The sequence below is a fragment of the Pygocentrus nattereri genome, chromosome 4 (genome assembly GCF_015220715.1).
Source record: "Pygocentrus nattereri isolate fPygNat1 chromosome 4, fPygNat1.pri, whole genome shotgun sequence".
Taxonomy (NCBI): Eukaryota; Metazoa; Chordata; class Actinopteri; order Characiformes; family Serrasalmidae; genus Pygocentrus; species Pygocentrus nattereri.
This window is the reverse complement of record NC_051214.1, coordinates 17,306,854-17,324,224: the sequence shown is the minus strand read 5'-3', so window position 1 is coordinate 17,324,224 and position 17,371 is coordinate 17,306,854. Positions and strand designations below refer to the sequence as shown.

General features: G+C 44.3%; 1 protein-coding gene across 2 annotated transcripts in view; it reads right to left on the bottom strand.

The window, feature by feature from the left end:
- The window catches only part of rcan2 (regulator of calcineurin 2), a 139,127-nt gene that overhangs the window by 20,423 nt on the left and 101,333 nt on the right, over positions 1 to 17,371 (bottom strand). For both annotated transcript variants that reach the window (XM_017701011.2, XM_017701012.2), the window contains 2 exons: positions 6,583 to 6,756; positions 5,166 to 5,337 (listed from right to left, as the gene is read on the bottom strand). In XM_017701011.2, the coding sequence (XP_017556500.1) occupies positions 5,166 to 5,337; positions 6,583 to 6,756 (346 nt within the window). The remainder of the gene's footprint in view (positions 1 to 5,165; positions 5,338 to 6,582; positions 6,757 to 17,371) is intronic.

The following is a 17,371-nucleotide window of genomic DNA, read 5'->3' as shown; positions in this document are numbered from 1 at the left end:
AGTCTGTGTGTGTGTGTATGTGTGAGTGTGTGAGATTGTGTGTGTGTGTGTGTCTGAGTGTGTGTGAGTGTGTGTTTGTATGTGTGTGTGAGTGTTTGTATGTATGTGTGAGTGTGTGTGTATGTATGTGTGAGTCTTTGTGAGTGTGTGTGTATGTGTGAGTGTCTGAGTGTGTGTGTGTGTAGGTGAGAGTGTGTGTGTGTGTGTGAGAGAGTGTGTGTGTGTGTATGTGTGAGTGTGTTTGTGTGTGTGTGAGTATGTGAGTGTGTGTGTGCACGTGTGTGTGTGTGTGTGTGTGTGTGCGTGTGCGTGTGCGTGTGTGTGTGTGTGCGTGTATGTGTGTGAGCTGGAGCTGTCAGTGTATCTCGCTAGCTGAGAATCATGAGATCATTCTGTGCCAAACTAACACTAATCACTCAATCAGCTGGTCAAGTGCAAAAACGAAGCAAGATGGCCTGAACGTGTAGAGCAGCTGTGCGAGACGGGAGGAGGGCGCTCTTGCCAGGTAAGCAGATGGATCGGGCCTGGCGATGTTATCTCTGTAAATTTCAGCGTGTTTTTGAGAAACTGCAAAACGCTCTTGGGGGGGAGGGGCTGCGGTTAAACTTTGTGGTTAGATGGAACATCTGAAACCTTCTCAGCTTATCAAATAAACACCGTCAATGCAAAGAAAGGGGTCTTGGCAAACATTGTTGGCCGAGCATGGTTTTTCAAGCAGACGAGCGTCAGGCTCTGTCTGCATGCTTTATGTGAAACCTCCATGGCAGACCATGTCAATGATGCCGGTGAAGATGAGAATAATAAACTGCAGCAGGAGACAATGATGGCAGGTGGCCTGCTCCTGATACATTATGCATGGTTGACATGGTGAGGCATGGCCACTGCCATGGCTTTCAGAATCTTTCCCTTTTCTCTCTGAATTTTGTTTCATATTTAGCAGTTGTGGCTCATCATGTCCCTAAGAGAATAAAGAGGTGGTAAAAAGTTTGACCAATTCAGAGTTGAAAACACATTACAGACTTTGATTTAATTTTGACTTCTGACCAAAATCCTTTTGTTTGAGTGACCCTTACTTTAATTATCTCACAGTATTAAAATAAATGACCGAATATTCCAACTTGTCATTGCCAAATCTTATTACAACACTACCAGGTGTTTTGGTACTGGCAGTTTTATGTGATGTTCAGCATAACTCAATAACACTAGCCAGTACATCACTAGCCGGGAGTCTAAGAGAGAATTATTGGCATCGGGCTCTCTGGGTGAGAAGAACGGCCCTTGCTGTCCCCATTAAACTGTCCAATGATGTTGCGTTAGTGGTCGTTAGAAAAGATCCAGTGGTTCTTCACACGTCACGGAGGAAGCATATGTTAGCTTTCACCTTCCTAGCTTAGTAGCATCATGTGATTTGAAAGAATTTGGCTAGTGTTTGGACTGGCAAAGGCTAAACTGGGGAGAAAATTGAGCAAAAGAAATGCCCTGCCCACAGGATGGGACACTCTGGAGTAGCCGCATTTGAGGCTGATCAGTGGCTAGTGCCAAGCATCACTGGGCTCTGTAGCAGCAGAACTACGTTCTGAAGAAATGGAGCTTCACCTGTGACCCAGATCTAATCACACAACATCAGAGCCTGGCCTCACCAGTGCTATTGTGGCCGAATGCAATCAAATATCTGGTGTAAAGCCTTCGCAGAGGGGAAGAGGCCGTAGCCAGTTTCCCAACAACACTCTTGAGAAGATGTCTACAAACATTTGGAGATGTACTGTAGCTTGTTTCTGTCAAAAGTCTTAAAATAAATCAAGGTACATGCGAGGAAAAACTGCCTGATGTTTTTTTTGTTGGTAAAAGGCTGTTGGTGTTAATTCTTCAGGCTATTTTTACAGAGACTGCATGGATTTACAATTGACCGTCAAATAAAGATTGAGAGATTCCTGCATTCTCATATTCAGTCTGTTGGACTTGAGTTGGCATCACTATGTTGGAAGAGGCTGATTTTTTTCCTTATACAATTAGAATTCCACCCCCTGCCACAGCACCGCCCAACACAAACCAGAGCCTCTTAGTTTAGAATGAGATTAATTATCAGCAAGCAAAATAGCGTCTTCAGCATTTTGTAGACTTTACTGTTTTCAATTTTATTTCATGTTATTCCTCTTTTTCCTTTATTCTTTATTTCCTATGCAATCAATGTCTTGCTGGCAAACGTATAAAGAATAAAAAACACAAGGAAAACAGTCTCATACAGTGAAACACTCTCAGTCCTAATCAGTTGTTTTTCTAGCTTTTAACTCTGAATTATGTTTGTCATAATCAAGTCATAAATCTTTAGCATTATTTACATGTTTTATCATTTGTGCTTGACTTTATAGATGCTTTAATGAATAGAGGGCAGTCTAATGTGAGAAATGCTACATTAACAAGAATATCTGATTCTTGTCCGTCAGTCCCACCTGAGCAGCCCCCACACATAGAGGGTCTTTTCTTCTTAGAGATGATGGATGCTTCCCAGAAGGGCCACTCACAGACAAGCAGAAGCTCCTGTAGTGTAACCACAATACAGCATTGCTTTCCCAGTACAAGCAGCGTTTAAAACCTCATCAGTGGGCAGGCAGAGCAGCTACTGCACTAACCCGTGGCTGAAGGTCAGCAGAGGACGAGGGAACATTGATTGCAGGCTGGGTGGTGGGTGCAATCATTTGCATTGCAGGGGAGAGGACAATCTGAGAGGAGGAAATTACGAAATGGATCATGGACATATGGTGCCCGAAGGCCAGGTGAAGATAGTCACAGCAGAAAGATTCTAGTAACCAGTAACCAAATCAGAGAAAAGGTTCCACACAAGTGTGGATGTGTTTATAAATATGTGGTACTGCTGGAAGGAAGCACACCTCGGAATGTTTAAGGAAAAAACTATCCTGGAAAAATGCTTGCTAATATTATATAAATGCACATAAGTCAATTAGCATGAGATACCTTGGTTCCAGTCATCTCCTCATGCTTCATGACATTAGCATATTTTGAAAAGAGAAGTCTAATCTGATGAAGAAATACAGTGAGTGTAACTGAGCCACAAGGACAAAGACCCTCCTGACCTTCACTCAGCACAATAACAAACCTACAGAATGGTCTCACTCTCACTGCACTCTCTGTGGTGTTGCCCTACTCCAGTCAGCTTCATTGGGTTACTAGATGGTTACTAGATGCCTGTTCTTGCTAAACCGGAAATCGTTTTTGGCCCTTTGGAATCCATGAATTCCAGCTTTCTAGAATGAATGTTCCTCATGCTTGAATACTTTTGAGAACTCCTAAGAGCTGGAAAGAAACACAGATTTGAACTTCAAAAATAGCAAAGGTCTCTTAAACATCTCAAATCTTACATTTTTACTGTATTTCATTTTGGCCTCTTTTCCACTGCAGGGCCGAGCAGTTCTGAGCCCTGAGGATAACCGTTACAGAGGCATTTCCACATGGACACAGTTTAACACAGAACACTTAAAAGCCGGGCTTAGTCCGATTTGTTTGGCCCGGTTAGCTAACTGTACTCGGGACCACCGAACCGCTTGGTGGGATGCGTGGTAATTGCGTAGCTGTTTGCTGATTGGTTCTGTTTATATCGGTTTTGTGCCGCCGCTTCTTGCTATTTCAAACCTGAAATCAAATGAATGAAAAGCAGTGAACGATTTTAAATCAGTCATTTAATAAACATCAAAGTTTCAATCTAACACCAATTTCTAAATGTTAAATGACACTGCCTAACCAGCTAGAATGGAGCAGATGGTTAGCATTAGCTTAGCTTAGCTAGCATGCTGCCAGTGCTGCTCACCACAGAACCGGTTCGATCCTGACTAACAGAAGCTTTATTGACACAGGTTTAGATGATAATGAATCGTCTGAGGAAGCGAAGTCAAGTGGCTGAGGTTGGAGGGACAGAAAGACGAAATGCAACCTTTTCTGTTAGAGCTGTAAGCAGCAGCCTGCTAGGCTAAGCTAACATGAGTGCAGGGTGCCTCCCATGGCAGAACGCACTTGGTTTTAGCGAACTGATGATTGAAAACACTTGTTTAGAGGATAAAGACTTGTATCTGAGAGCACAAATTCAAATGACTGGTGTTGAAATGACAAAAAAACCCAGAACTGTTCTGAGGAGCTCTGAGTTGCCCCCTGCTGGGTGACACTAATGCTGGCATAGCTAATTATCTCATTAGATTAGATGACCCTTATTAGTCCCACAACAGAGAAATTTCACCTCCGCATTTAACCCACCCGTGAAGTGAAACACACACACTTGCCCAGAGCGGTGGGCAGCCCAATCCACAGCACCCGGGGAGCAGCTGGAGGATAGGTGTCTTGCTCAAGGACACCTCAGTCATGTGCTGTCAGCTCTGGGGATCGAACTGGTGACCTTCCAGTCACATGGCTGATTCCCTAACCTCCAGCCCATGACTGCCCCAATGTAAACAGCCACAGCAGTACAGGCTGTTTCAGTAACTGATTACACACACTTCAGGGCAGTATCCGCCCTATCTGCAGCACCTGGGGAGCAGTTGGGGGTTAGGTGTCTTGCTCAAGGACACTTCAGTCATGGACTGTTAGCCAAGGGGATCAAACCGATGACCTTCCGGTCAAAGGGCTAGTCCCCTGACTTCCAGACCATGACTGCCCCACACACTAGGGGACAGTGAGCCCTATCCACAGCACCCGGGGAGCAGCTGGGGGTTAGGTGTTTTGCTCAAGGGCACTTCAGTCACATACTGTCAGCTCAGGGGATCAAACCGGCTACCTTCCGGGCACATGACTGGTTTGACTGCCCCCCCGAAGTCGTAACTTCAGCATGAATAGCAGGAGCCAAACTGCTTTATGCTGAATAGGCAGATATGAAATTGTGTTGATTTTTCATAACATCACAAAAACAAATCAAACAAGCTGTTTTTGCAGCTTTAGCAAAGGACTAAATAACCTTTCTCACCTGGGGATTTTAGTTTCTTTTCTTTTACATCTGAATATACAGATCATGGTCTGTAACAGGACGTGTAATCTGTAACTGACTGACTGCTCGCTTTCCTTATTTTATGTATTTATTTTGTCTCACTTTTTCTCTGTTCAATTTTTTTTTCAATGAGGTGGAAATGTCAGTAATAAATATAACATTAAAAAGACAAACTAACCTGGTCCCAGCTTGGCTACAGCGTACAGCAGGTCATAGTTGATGACCGGTGTGGCTTCGTCAATCTGTTGCCAGCCAACAGGCGGTGAGCCAGGAGGCGAGATAAGGAACTGTTTGGAGGGCTGCGGAGGGGCAAGGTGCAGGTTGTCCCCGTCAGACACTGGATTCTGCACCTGAATGAATGGGTTTCAGAAGTTAGTCCTGTTTTGCAGCAGTTTACCAGCAGAAATCAGCATCACATACACCAGAGACATTAGCATCATAGAGTACCGGTGTGGAGTATTCTTTATGTATACAGTCTAAAAATTATCTTTTAGTCAAAATTTAGTCAAAGTCAAAATTATCTTTTACAAAAATTGAAAAAGAAATGCAAAAAATGTATGTATTATTTTCAAGTCAATTATATTAAGTTTCAAGAAATTTAGGGTTTTGGGTTTGGAACAACCACTTTCCCAATACAAGGTAACCAATAAATGATTTTTTAATATATATTTGTATATATCTCAATTAATGTCTTGAGTTTAAATAGATTAACATAATCCTGGAAATATGTAACGTTTGTTACATATGTAACATTTTTTCTTTTTACTGTGGGGCTACATTTTGAACTAATTCAGTAAAATGGTCAATATATGTATTGTCCACTGTTGTGCATGTACGGATGCCATAAATCACACTGTCAAAACAAATTCCTGGTGAGCTTGTCATGTTTGATCCTGGCTTCAGCACTGACGACTTCAGCATTCCGCCTCACTAAAGACACCTGATGATCAGCTAATTCATCAATTGAATTTAGTGATCAAGAAGATGGGAAACACTAATTTCTGTAGAGCCGTGACCCAGAAGGAACCCACCCTGACACGTCTGCTTTAAATAAAACAAAAATGCTGTCATTCACACTGTTAAAAAACAGTCAGTATTTTCATCATAATTTCAAACATGAGGACTATAATCATGTTGTAGCACAACTAACTAATGACAGTACAGCTGGGAGGCAGGATGAGTGCTGGACTGAGCTGATTGGTGCAGACTACTCTCAAACTTTGGTACTGAAAGAGTGCATTTACATTAGATTGGATGCTTAATGTTTTTTTTCCATGATGCATCACATTTTTGCATGTGTGTTATCAAAACGTCATGCTTCATTTTTTACGCTGTGCATTACTGACATTTTATTATTAATTATAGAACTTATTATATATTATAGAACTTTTACTTTCCTGGAAATTTGAGTTCTTTACTCCATATAATTCTAACACCTCATTTTCAAGAGCATTGTACTCAAACCCTAAACCCAATTCAACTTATTTCTGTAATGTTCTGGGCTGACTCATGTTTGTTTACTCCTACAATGTCCCAACAATGTTTGGGAGAAGTTCATTTGTCAGGACGTAAAAACGAGACCCTGCCTTCCTCACCTGGGCAAAGTAGAGTTTCAGCTTCTTTCCCCTGAAGGGAGTTTCATGCAGCTCTATCCTGGCACTGGCTGCTGCTTTGGGGTTGCTGAAGTTGATGCGTACGCGCCGGAAGCTCTTGAACAGCTGGAACGTCACACAGTCATCGTATGCGAGGAACAGCGCCTCGAACATTTCCTGAAGAACAGAGCAGAAGAAACGGACAGTGAGATTTGGATCTTGTGGCAAGCGGTAAATGTCAAAGCACGAATAAATCATGTCAGTTTGGGTGATACAGGAGACGCCTAATCGACGCAGTCCAATATCAACTTTTCATTTTCTGACACCAACCAGAAAAGAGAGGAACACCGTTCTCAAGTCTACAGTTCCTGTACACTCCATTCAGCTCATTCAAACTCCAAAATTTGATTCAGCTCAGACAACTGGCCTTCATTTCCTACGCAGGGCTGAAATGAATGAACGCAGTTTTATCTGGTAACTTTGCTGAGAATCATCTTTCTGTCCTGAATGTTGTTCCAAAGGGCTGCTTTACCCACACGTCCTCACCTGCGTTTGTGTTGTAGGTCTCTGAGGAAGCAGCTGACTGAAGATTAGTCTATGATTTAAAATTTTAATGAACAGATTTATCTGAACGGAGCTGCTAACTGCACAACAGGATCATTCCTTTGAGGAGTTAGGTTTGCTTGGGAAACAAACATTCATCATTTTTTAGTTACAGCAGGCTTTTCTTCTGTTTACAGCCACATATTGTACTGATTCCACACCTTAGCTTCAGATTTGCTTCAAGATTGGCTCGCAATCACTGTGAAATGTTCCTTCAGAGAAGGATTTGGAGCACGGCTCCTGAAATGGAAACGTTTTCAATTGATTACCGCGTCAAAAAAGAAAAAAAGGAATGTCACATTTAATTTCTTTAAACAATCTCCCTTGTGGATCACATTCCGGATTTGATTGTTCAGCTTAGTGAGGCATTTAGACAGTTATTTCCAGAGTCCTGTTAAACCGAGTCAATGTCTCATTGTTGAGTTGGCGTTTACCTTTTAAAGGCATGGTACAAAGGCACTTGGATAAGAGGACAAAAAGTACATCAACAAATGAAACTTGGTGTAGGAATCCTCACATATGCCTTTCCGATTATTCTGCGAGAGGAAATACAAGCCAAACACGGCAACCGGACTCCATGTGATGTATCACAATCAGCTGGCTAAATCAGAAACATGTGGGACGAAAGTAAGAAGTCAGAATTCATCAAGCACAAGTCTTACAACAGTAACAGAACAGTGAGGGTGGAATACAGAAAGAGCTGAACTGACCTGACTAGCCTATCTAATCCTACCCTGCACTAGTCAAGTCCATCAATATTACATAATAATTAATGAAAAGAAAGAAAAGGATCCATGTATTTCTCTCACTTCAGCTACGAGGGTCCAGACAGTTAACATTGTTCAGTAATACTTTCTATGAATAACATGTCCATAAGAACCTATGAACACATTTATAATATGTTATAAAGCAGTCATAAGGTATTATAAACATGGACATAAATATTTATAAACATCAATTACACTTTATAGCCATGCTTATTATGCATTATGAATTTGTAACCTAATGCATTATATGTAGTGGTTATAATGCATCATAAGAGCTTGTAAGTTGTATTTGTCACCTTTAAGTAAAGTGAGGCATACGTTACTAGAGGTTCCTCCAATATGAAGAATGAGGCTTCAGGTTGAGGTATTTGCTGAAGGATTTAATGGAAAGCACAGAGTTTAAAGTAGTGCTGCTGTTTTAGCCAAAGTGAGAAAGTCAATCTACACCACTGTTAGCTTGGCTAACTTGGCTAAATTAGCACTGCATTTCCAACAGATTGTGAGCAGAAATCCGAGTTACTGTAGTGCAGTGATGCTACACAGTGAGCGTTCTAGTGGTTAATGTTAGAACCAGTGAGGGAGACACCAACACCATCAGCTCAGTCTGATGTCAGAAGGGCTTTCAGGGGATAAGCCTGTACTGGGGCTGCTGTGTCATAATGTAAATTTAAAGTGGGAGGGGTGGATAACCCCTTAGAGGACCAGTATCCACTGGCAGCCCCAAAGTTTTATGTAACATTTCTATAATCTAAGAAGAGCTCAGCCGGTTTGCAAAGAAGCCCCTGTAGTTACTCAATATTAGATCTTAGTAATGTACATATTACTATGGATCTGGCTTATGAATATTCAGGACTTAAGCCCCAAAGGTGCAGCTCTGACCACACCCACAGTGAAAAATATAACATTGAAAATCCCGTGGCATAAATAAAGTTATCTGTCTCACTTTCACTTTGCAAACTGGGACTGACAATGTAATATCTTATTAACACTCATGTTAATGCGTTATAAAAGTTTTATAACATGTTATGAGTGTGTTTATAGATGCTCATATGCAAAAAAAGTGTTATCCACTGTTCAAAAAAGCAGAAATGGAAGAGAAGAGCAACTGTTTTCCAGTCTATAAATCTTTGGAAGCTATATCTGAAATGGGGTGATGGTGGAAAGATTAAGATCACTAGGCTGTTGATTTAAAGAAACTCTCAGATAGTCAACTCTGAGTCAAGTCTGTCAGACTGGTCCAGCAGGAGAAGGAGGTGACAAAGGAGAATTCCTAGCATCCCTCCTGTAGTGACAGTCAGAGTCAGCTCTACTGTGATGCCGGTATTCACCAAACGCCTTGTATCCTGTAGCCACAGCCTGTAAAAAATCAGTGCTATATTCCTTCATCACGGTGCTAAGATGGTGCGTCTCTGGAGACATCAACTGTGGATTTGAATGTCAGTCTGTGAGGTGTGGGTCGATGGTGACAGCGGTGGAGTCCTCAGGAGAACTCAGCAGCTGGGACAATATGTGTGTGTGTGTGTGTGTGTGTGTTTTTGAGCCACTCTGGCGTCTGACTCAGCACTTTCCAGACGTTTTATGACTTGGTGAGTTCACACCTATTAATGTAGGTTCAACCTGACATGGAAAAAACTGTGTTACGGAGATCACGTGACCGATTTCCCGGGATGGCAGCACGCAGCTAGAGCTCTCGCATCTTTCCCCGTTTTCTGTTCTTTTTTTGACGTTTTAATATTACTACTTGAATTCTTTTGCTGGTGACAGGATGGCTGAGATGTCTACCGCAAAATCAAGACCAATTCCCTCTCCAGTTGTCTCCCCAATCAAGAAAAAACAAAGGCAAAGTGACTCACCCGAATTCGCTAAAATGGCGGACCTGCTAGCCGAGTCGTTGGAAAAACAGGCCAGTTTACTCCAGACGCAGATTGAGGTACTAGCGGAAAACTTTAAGGCTCAGCTCTCCATGATTCGGGATGAATTTTCAGCTCAGATGAAACCAGTGTTGGCACTTATATCGAGGGTGTACTCTGTGTTAGGCGAACAGCGCGAGCAGAAAAGTTTGTTGAATGAACATACTTCACTTCTCAAGGCCATGGAGAAATAGCTGGCTGACCTAGAGGACCGCTCCCGCCGCAACGTTCGCCTGATGGGCCTCCCCGAGGGAACCGAAGGTAGCGACCCCACTGGCTTTATTCAAAAGGCAATCAAAGAGTGGTTTCCAGCACTGGGCACCGCCGAGATGGAAGTGGAAAGAGCTCACCGCGTCTATAGAAGTCAGAATGACTCACGCAACTCCCCGCGCGTCTTCATCTTCAAACTCCTGCGGTACCAGGACAGGCAGCGTCTCCTGAAGGCAAGCAGGGCCAGCGGTCCCATCTCCCACTCGGGTGCTAATCTCCGATACTTCATTGATTATAGCTCCTTCACTTCTAAGAGAAGAATGGCTTTTCTTCCACTTCAGAAGTCTCTCCGAGCAGAGGGTATTGAAAGCTTTTTGCTTTATCCAGCCCAGCTGAAAGTCACCATCTCAGGTACTGTGCACATTTTTTCTTCGCCCCAAGAAGCAGAGGAGCGGCTGCAGCTTCTGTCTAGGAACACCGTCAGCCCTATGTAACTCCTAAGTTTTCCGACATCGCGTGTTTGCCTCCTCTGTTATATCTACCTTCTTTGGTTTTGAAATTTTATAAGTTTGATTCTTGGGGAGAGACCCCGTTTTTTATTTATTTTGTTATTCCCCATTGTACGTTTTGATATTCAATATAAGGTTGATATATCTGTAATGTCAGGGGTGCGGTGCGATTTCTCGCTGCCGGGCTTAAGCCGGCTAACGTGTCACTGCTCATCTATATGTTGGGTCTGTAGCCGGGGAGAAAAAAGTTCTCCTTTGGGTTCTCCCCGTTCCAGAGGGGTTTGTTAAAAACTGTTCTAATATGGGATTTATGGTTTTATGGCACCCAGGGTTGTTTGTTCTCCGGCCAGTTCCTTTTGATGTTTAAGACAGTATCTCATTTATTTACTAGTAATCTCCCAAACATTACAGTTATATTTTCTATTTTTCCTGGTTTATTTCATCTTGTTCATCCTAGTTTTTATAATCACTTATGTCTGTAGTAACAGTATTGTCCTGGAATGTACGGGGCCTGAATTCGCCTTCAAAGAGAGTCTCCTGCCTAGAGATTTTGCGGAGGAAATGAATAGATATCGCTCTACTACAAGAATCCCATCTTTTACACACCGATGTGGCTAGAATGTCAAATAAATATTTTAAGGTAGCAGCACATTCCTCTGCTAAGAAAAAACATAACGGCACATTAATTATCTTACGTAGGAAATTGAATATATCAATCCTTCAAACAGGTGCTGACGTATCTGGTCGAATTTCTCACATTACGGTGATTATTGGTGGTAAAAAATTCACTTTTGTTTCAGTTTATGCTCCAGCTGTGTTTGACTCTGAGTTTTTTGTAGCTCTATCTAAATATCTCTCTAAATTCGATTCTCCGTTACTTATTGGTGCAGATATGAATTAGATCGTTAGATCGCTTGAATGCAAATCACTCTGATATACAAATTAAATCCACCCTTGCTCTGAACGAACTTATCTCCGATTTCACTTTGATCGATGTATGGCGTACCCTAAATCCATTCTCCAGAGAGTATATTTATTTCTCTGCCAGACATAAATCATTCTCCAGAATTGATATTCTTTTGACATCTTCCTCTCTGCTACAAATGACACATTCAGCTGATATTTGTCCGCTCTCATTGTCGGATCACCACCCTAACATTGCAAAGATAACATTTTTCAAATTATCACAGGCGTTTTAACACTACATTATACATTTAACACTAAATTTATATCTGATTTTTGTGCCTCGTTCAAGGAATTTACAGATTTAAACTATGGTTCTGTTCAAAATGATCAATTTCTATGGGGAGCGATTAAGGGCTTTATTAGGGGCTATTCTACTTCTTTTGCTTCTCACCTAAATAAAACAAAATTGTCTAAAATTAATCGTGTCAGCTCTGATGCTGTCAGTCTGCCTGCCTTGGACTCTGTTACCTCCATGGACTCCAATTCCCAGCATGCTCTACCTATGGACTACAGTGACTCTGCTGAGCATGTGACACTCCGGCGCTCCGGCTCGCCTTGTTTCTAATCAGTGAGATTGTCTACACCTGTGAACCTGTGTATATAAGCCCTGTTGTTTCCTGTGTTCGGTGCTGAGTATTATCTAGCCTCTAGCTCTGTTACGACGCGTTTTCCTTGTTCTTTTCCTTTGTTATTTCTGACCTTCGCCTGTACTTCGTTTTCTCCTTTTTTGCCTTGCCCGTTGATTGCCTTTCTGTTGCTGTTTTGTTTGTACTTATCTCTACCCTTTAGCCTAGCCCCTTTACCTGGTTTTTGCTCTCCCGTGTACCGACCTTTCTTCTGTCCGACCACCCTCTGGTATGTCTATGTTGCTGCTGTTGTTGTTGTTTTTGACCCTGCCGGTCCCTTACGATTCTCTTGTATTGCCCTATTAAATTATACCTTGTAATATCCATCAGCGAGTGTCTCACCTGTTATGGGCAGTCATGACAGAATACTCGGCCATAATGGAGACAGCTGATACTGAGGCCTTACTCTCTGGCTTAACCAACCACGACCAGGTTTTAGGGCAGCACCAGCAGACGCTGGCCGGCCTCAACCAGAGTGTGGGTGAGTTAACTAACTGGCAAAACAACCAGAGCATTCAGCTCACTCAAATCTTTGCTGGTTTACAATCTCTCACCACTAATCTCCAGTCCCACTTGCATGACCAAACAGTAGGTTCTGTTTCTGTAGCTTCTGGTCACTTTTTCCCTATCTGTAAACCGGAGCCTTATGATGGTAACACAAATAAGTGCAGTGGTTTCATTCCCCAGTGCTTGGTTTATTTTAGTAATTCCCCACCGAGTACCGACCAGTCTAAAATTGCGTTTATAATCTCTTGTTTAACAGGTAAAGCATTAGACTGGGCAACTGCAAGTTGGTCGTTGCTCCAAACTCTTTCCTAGTCTGACTTCCTTTGCCAACTTCGTTTAGTTTTTGACCACGCCCATGAAGGACAGTCCCGTGGGGAGCAACTTCTTTCCCTTCAACAGGGCTCTAGTTCAGTTTCTGAGTATGCCTTACACTTCCGAACTCTAGCTGCAGGTAGCGGTTGGAATGAACCAGCTCTACTTACCGTATTTCGTGATGGTCTTAACTCACTGGTCCAGTCTGAGCTTGCTTGCAAGGATGACGGCCTCAAACTGGACCAACTCATTTCTCTGGCTATCCGTATCGACCAATTGTTATCTTGCCGAAATCCTTCCCGTGGGAATCGACCCAATACGTCCTCTCGGTCTGTTTCTCAACCTGCTCTGCCTCTGCTTCCTTCTACTGTTCTTCCTGTTCTACCTGCTGCTTCTACTACCGAGTCACCTATGTCCTGTGATCGGACCCGTCTTACGCCGGAGGAACGCCAACGCAGATTCCTGAACCATCTGTGCCTGTACTGTGGAGGGTCCGGACATGTGAAGGCTTCCTGCGAGCTTCGTCCACCACTTTCCTCGGCATCTTCTTGGGGACAGCGCGTGGGGTTTACTCCGTGCGCTAACGCGGTCAGTGTCCCCACCAAAGGATTGCTCTCACGGGCTCTAGTTCTGGATATGTTGATTACCTACCAAAGTTTACCAAAGCCGAGGGAAATTTCATCTGTGCCGACTTGATTCAACAACTGGGAGTTCCTACAGAAGAACTACGCACCCCACTCCGTGCTCTCACGCTGGATGGCAAACCCCTCGGCAGTGTCCCGATAACCCTACAGACTCTCCCTGTTACCCTCCAAGCTAGTGCACTACACACTGAGATTTCCTTTTTTGTTTTACCCTCCACTGATTTCCCCTTAGTATTAGGTTTCCCCTGGCTAGAACGTCATGATCCTGTTATTTCCTGGCATTCTCGGGAATTAGTTTCCTGGTCCCCTTAATGTTTCGAGAACTGCCTTTTCCCTGGCCACATCACTCTCTCCTCTACCACTATAGAGAGTCCCGATTCACTGAACCCTGTTGTCATCCCTCCTGAATACTCTGATTTCCTTGAAGTCTTTAGCCCCGTCAAAGCCACCAAACTCCCACCTCACCGCCCGTATGATTGTGCTATTGACTTAGTTGAGGGAGCCGTTCTGCCTAAATCCCGTGTCTATCCCCTGACTCTTGAAGAGGAGAAAGCCATGGATGCGTACGTCACTGAAGCACTAGCTCAGGGATACATCCGTCCATCTAAGTCACCCGTTGGGTCTGGGTTTTTTTTCATTAAAAAGAAAGATGGTGGGCTTCGACCGTGCATAGATTACCGGGGGCTTAACGATATCACGAAAAAATATGCCTACCCTCTTCCATTGATTCCCGTAGCTCTTGAACAACTTAGGGGTTCGTCTTACTTTACCAAACTCGACCTACGTAGTGCGTACAACCTAGTGCGTATCAGGGAAGGGGACGAGTGGAAAACAGCTTTCACAACTACACGCGGCCACTATGAATACCTGGTCATGAGCTACGGCCTTTCCAACGCTCCTTCCGTTTTCCAGGCTTTTATGAATGACGTTTTTCGTGAGTTTTTGAATAAATTCGTCATCGTTTTCATAGATGACATATTAATCTTTTCACCGGACTTCTCGTCACATGTAAATCACGTTCGCCAAGTCCTTCTCAGACTCCAAGAGAATAACCTGTATGCTAAAGCAGAGAAATGAGAGTTTCACTTACAGAGGGTGTCCTTCCTAGGTTACGTCATCAGTTCGTCTGGTGTTTTGATGAGTGACGATAAAGTTTCCGCAGTCACTAACTGGCCCAAGCCTGGCTCCGTTAAGGAGTTACAACGGTTTCTGGGGTTTGCTAATTTTTATCGGCGGTTCATCCGCAACTTTAGCTCTACGGCCGCTCCTCTCACTGCCCTCTTGAAGGGATCCCCTAAAAAGCTCTCGTGGTCTGATTCCGCTCAGGGTGCATTTGATGCCCTTAAACTCGCGTTTTCTACGGCACCTATCCTCAAACACCCCGATCCTGAGAAACCTTTCGTTGTGGAAGTGGACGCTTCTAACACTGGGGTTGGTGCTGTTCTGTCCCAGCGCTCCGGTATCCCTCTTAAGCTCCATCCCGTGGCTTTCTTCTCTAGGAAGTTATCACCGGCAGAACGTAATTATGGGATAGGTGATAGGGAACTTCTAGCAGTAAAACTGGCATTAGAAGAATGGCGCCATTGGTTAGAGGGTGCTGCACACCCTTTTACTGTTCTCACTGATCACAAGAACCTTGAGTATCTAAAATCCGCCAAACGCATTAACTCCAGGCAAGCTCGTTGGTCTCTAAACTTTTCACGTTTTGATTTTTCTATTTCTTTCCGTCCTGGTCAACGTAACACTAAGGCTGATGCCTTATCTCGTATTTTTGCCGTAGATGAGGAGGAGTCTTCCGATCCGGAGTGCATCCTTCCTCCTACCGTCCAGATCGCTGTCATTCAGTGGGAGTTCGATGAGCAGATACAACAGGTAAATGCTCATCGAACTCCCCCGGAGGGCACTCCTCCGGGTAAGCTATTTGTTCCTCCGCAATTTCGTAACCGTCTCATTACTTGGGCTCATTCTTCTTTGACGTCTGGTCACCCGGGCGAAACTCGTACCCTAAAATTACTCTCCACTCGTTATTGGTGGGATAGTCTCAGGAGTGATGTTCACTCTTTTGTCTCCTCATGCCCTGTTTGCGCCCAATGTAAAATCCCCAGAACTCTCCCAGCTGGCAAACTTGTTCCGCTCCCTGTCCCTGAGCGCCCTTGGTCTCACATCGCTATAGATTTTGTCACAGATCTACCTCCTTCTAACGGCTTTAATTCTATCCTCACTGTGGTTGATAGGTTTTCTCAGGGAGTTAAGTTTATTCCCTTCCCTTCACTGCCCTCTGCTCTACAAAACCGCCCAAGCTCTATTCGAACACGTATTTCGCAGTTTTGGAATACCTGAGGATGTGTTGTCAGATAGGGGACCCCAGTTTACTTCCAGAGTCTGGAAGGCTTTTTTCGAACATTTGGGAGTTACTATTAGTTTAACTTCTGGCTATCATCCCACTTGTAATGGTCAGTGTGAGAGGGTAAACCAGGAACTGGGCAAGTTTCTGAGGGTCTATTGCCGTCAGTATCCCTCCGAGTGGTCACAATATCTCATCTGGGCTGAAATCGCACAAAACTCTCTGGTAAATTCTACTACCGGACTCACCCCGTTTCAGTGTATGCTGGGATACCAGCCCTCCTTAGCTCCATGGACTGCTCGCTCTTCTGGAATCCCCGCTGTTGATGATTGGATGCGACGCAGTGAGGGCGTCTGGGAGGACACCCATGACGTTCCACCGGTGACGGAGAGGATGGAGGATTCATCCACGTATTCGGTGCGGGAAATACTGGATTCGCGCAGACGTGGAGGTAACTTGCAGTACCTGATCGACTGGGAGGGGTACGGGCCCGAGGAACGCTGCTGGGTGGCCGCCAGGGACGTGCTAGATCCGGGTCTGGTCGCTGACTACCACGCACGCTGTCCGAACCGTCCTGCACCCAGGCCTAGAGGGCGTCCTCGGGGCTCTCTCTCCGGTTCCTCTCAGGCTCCCCGGGGCTCCAGCCGAGCCCGTGCGCGGCAGTCCAGTTCCTCCGCAGGCCCTGTTGTGGCTCCCCATTCCTCCTCCGGTGTCTCGGTTGGTCGTCGTCGGGGTCGTCCTCACATTCGTCCCGCTCTGGTATCTTCGGGGGGGGGGGGTTCTGTCAGCTCTGACGCTGTCAGTCTGCCTGCCTTGGACTCTGTTACCTCCATGGACTCCAATTCCCAGCATGCTCTACCTATGGACTACAGTGACTCTGCTGAGCATGTGACACTCCGGCGCTCCGGCTCGCCTTGTTTCTAATCAGTGAGATTGTCTACACCTGTGAACCTGTGTATATAAGCCCTGTTTCCTGTGTTCGGTGCCGAGTATTATCTAGCCTCTAGCTCTGTTACGACGCGTTTTCCTTGTTATTTTCCTTTGTTATTTCTGACCTTCGCCTGTACTTCGTTTTCTCCTTTTTTGCCTTGCCCGTTGATTGCCTTTCTGTTGCCGTTTTGTTTGTACTTATCTCTACCCTTTAGCCTAGCCCCTTTACCTGGTTTTTGCTCTCCCGTGTACCGACCTTTCTTCTGTCCGACCACCCTCTGTTGTTGTTGTTGTTGTTGTTGTTGTTGTTGTTGTTGTTGTTGTTGTTGTTGTTGTTGTTGTTGTTGTTGTTGTTGTTGTTGTTGTTGTTGTTGTTGTTGTTGTTGGTAATATCCATCAGCGAGTGTTTCACCTGTTACGGGCAGTCATGACAAATCGCCTTGAATATAAGACATCTACCCTAT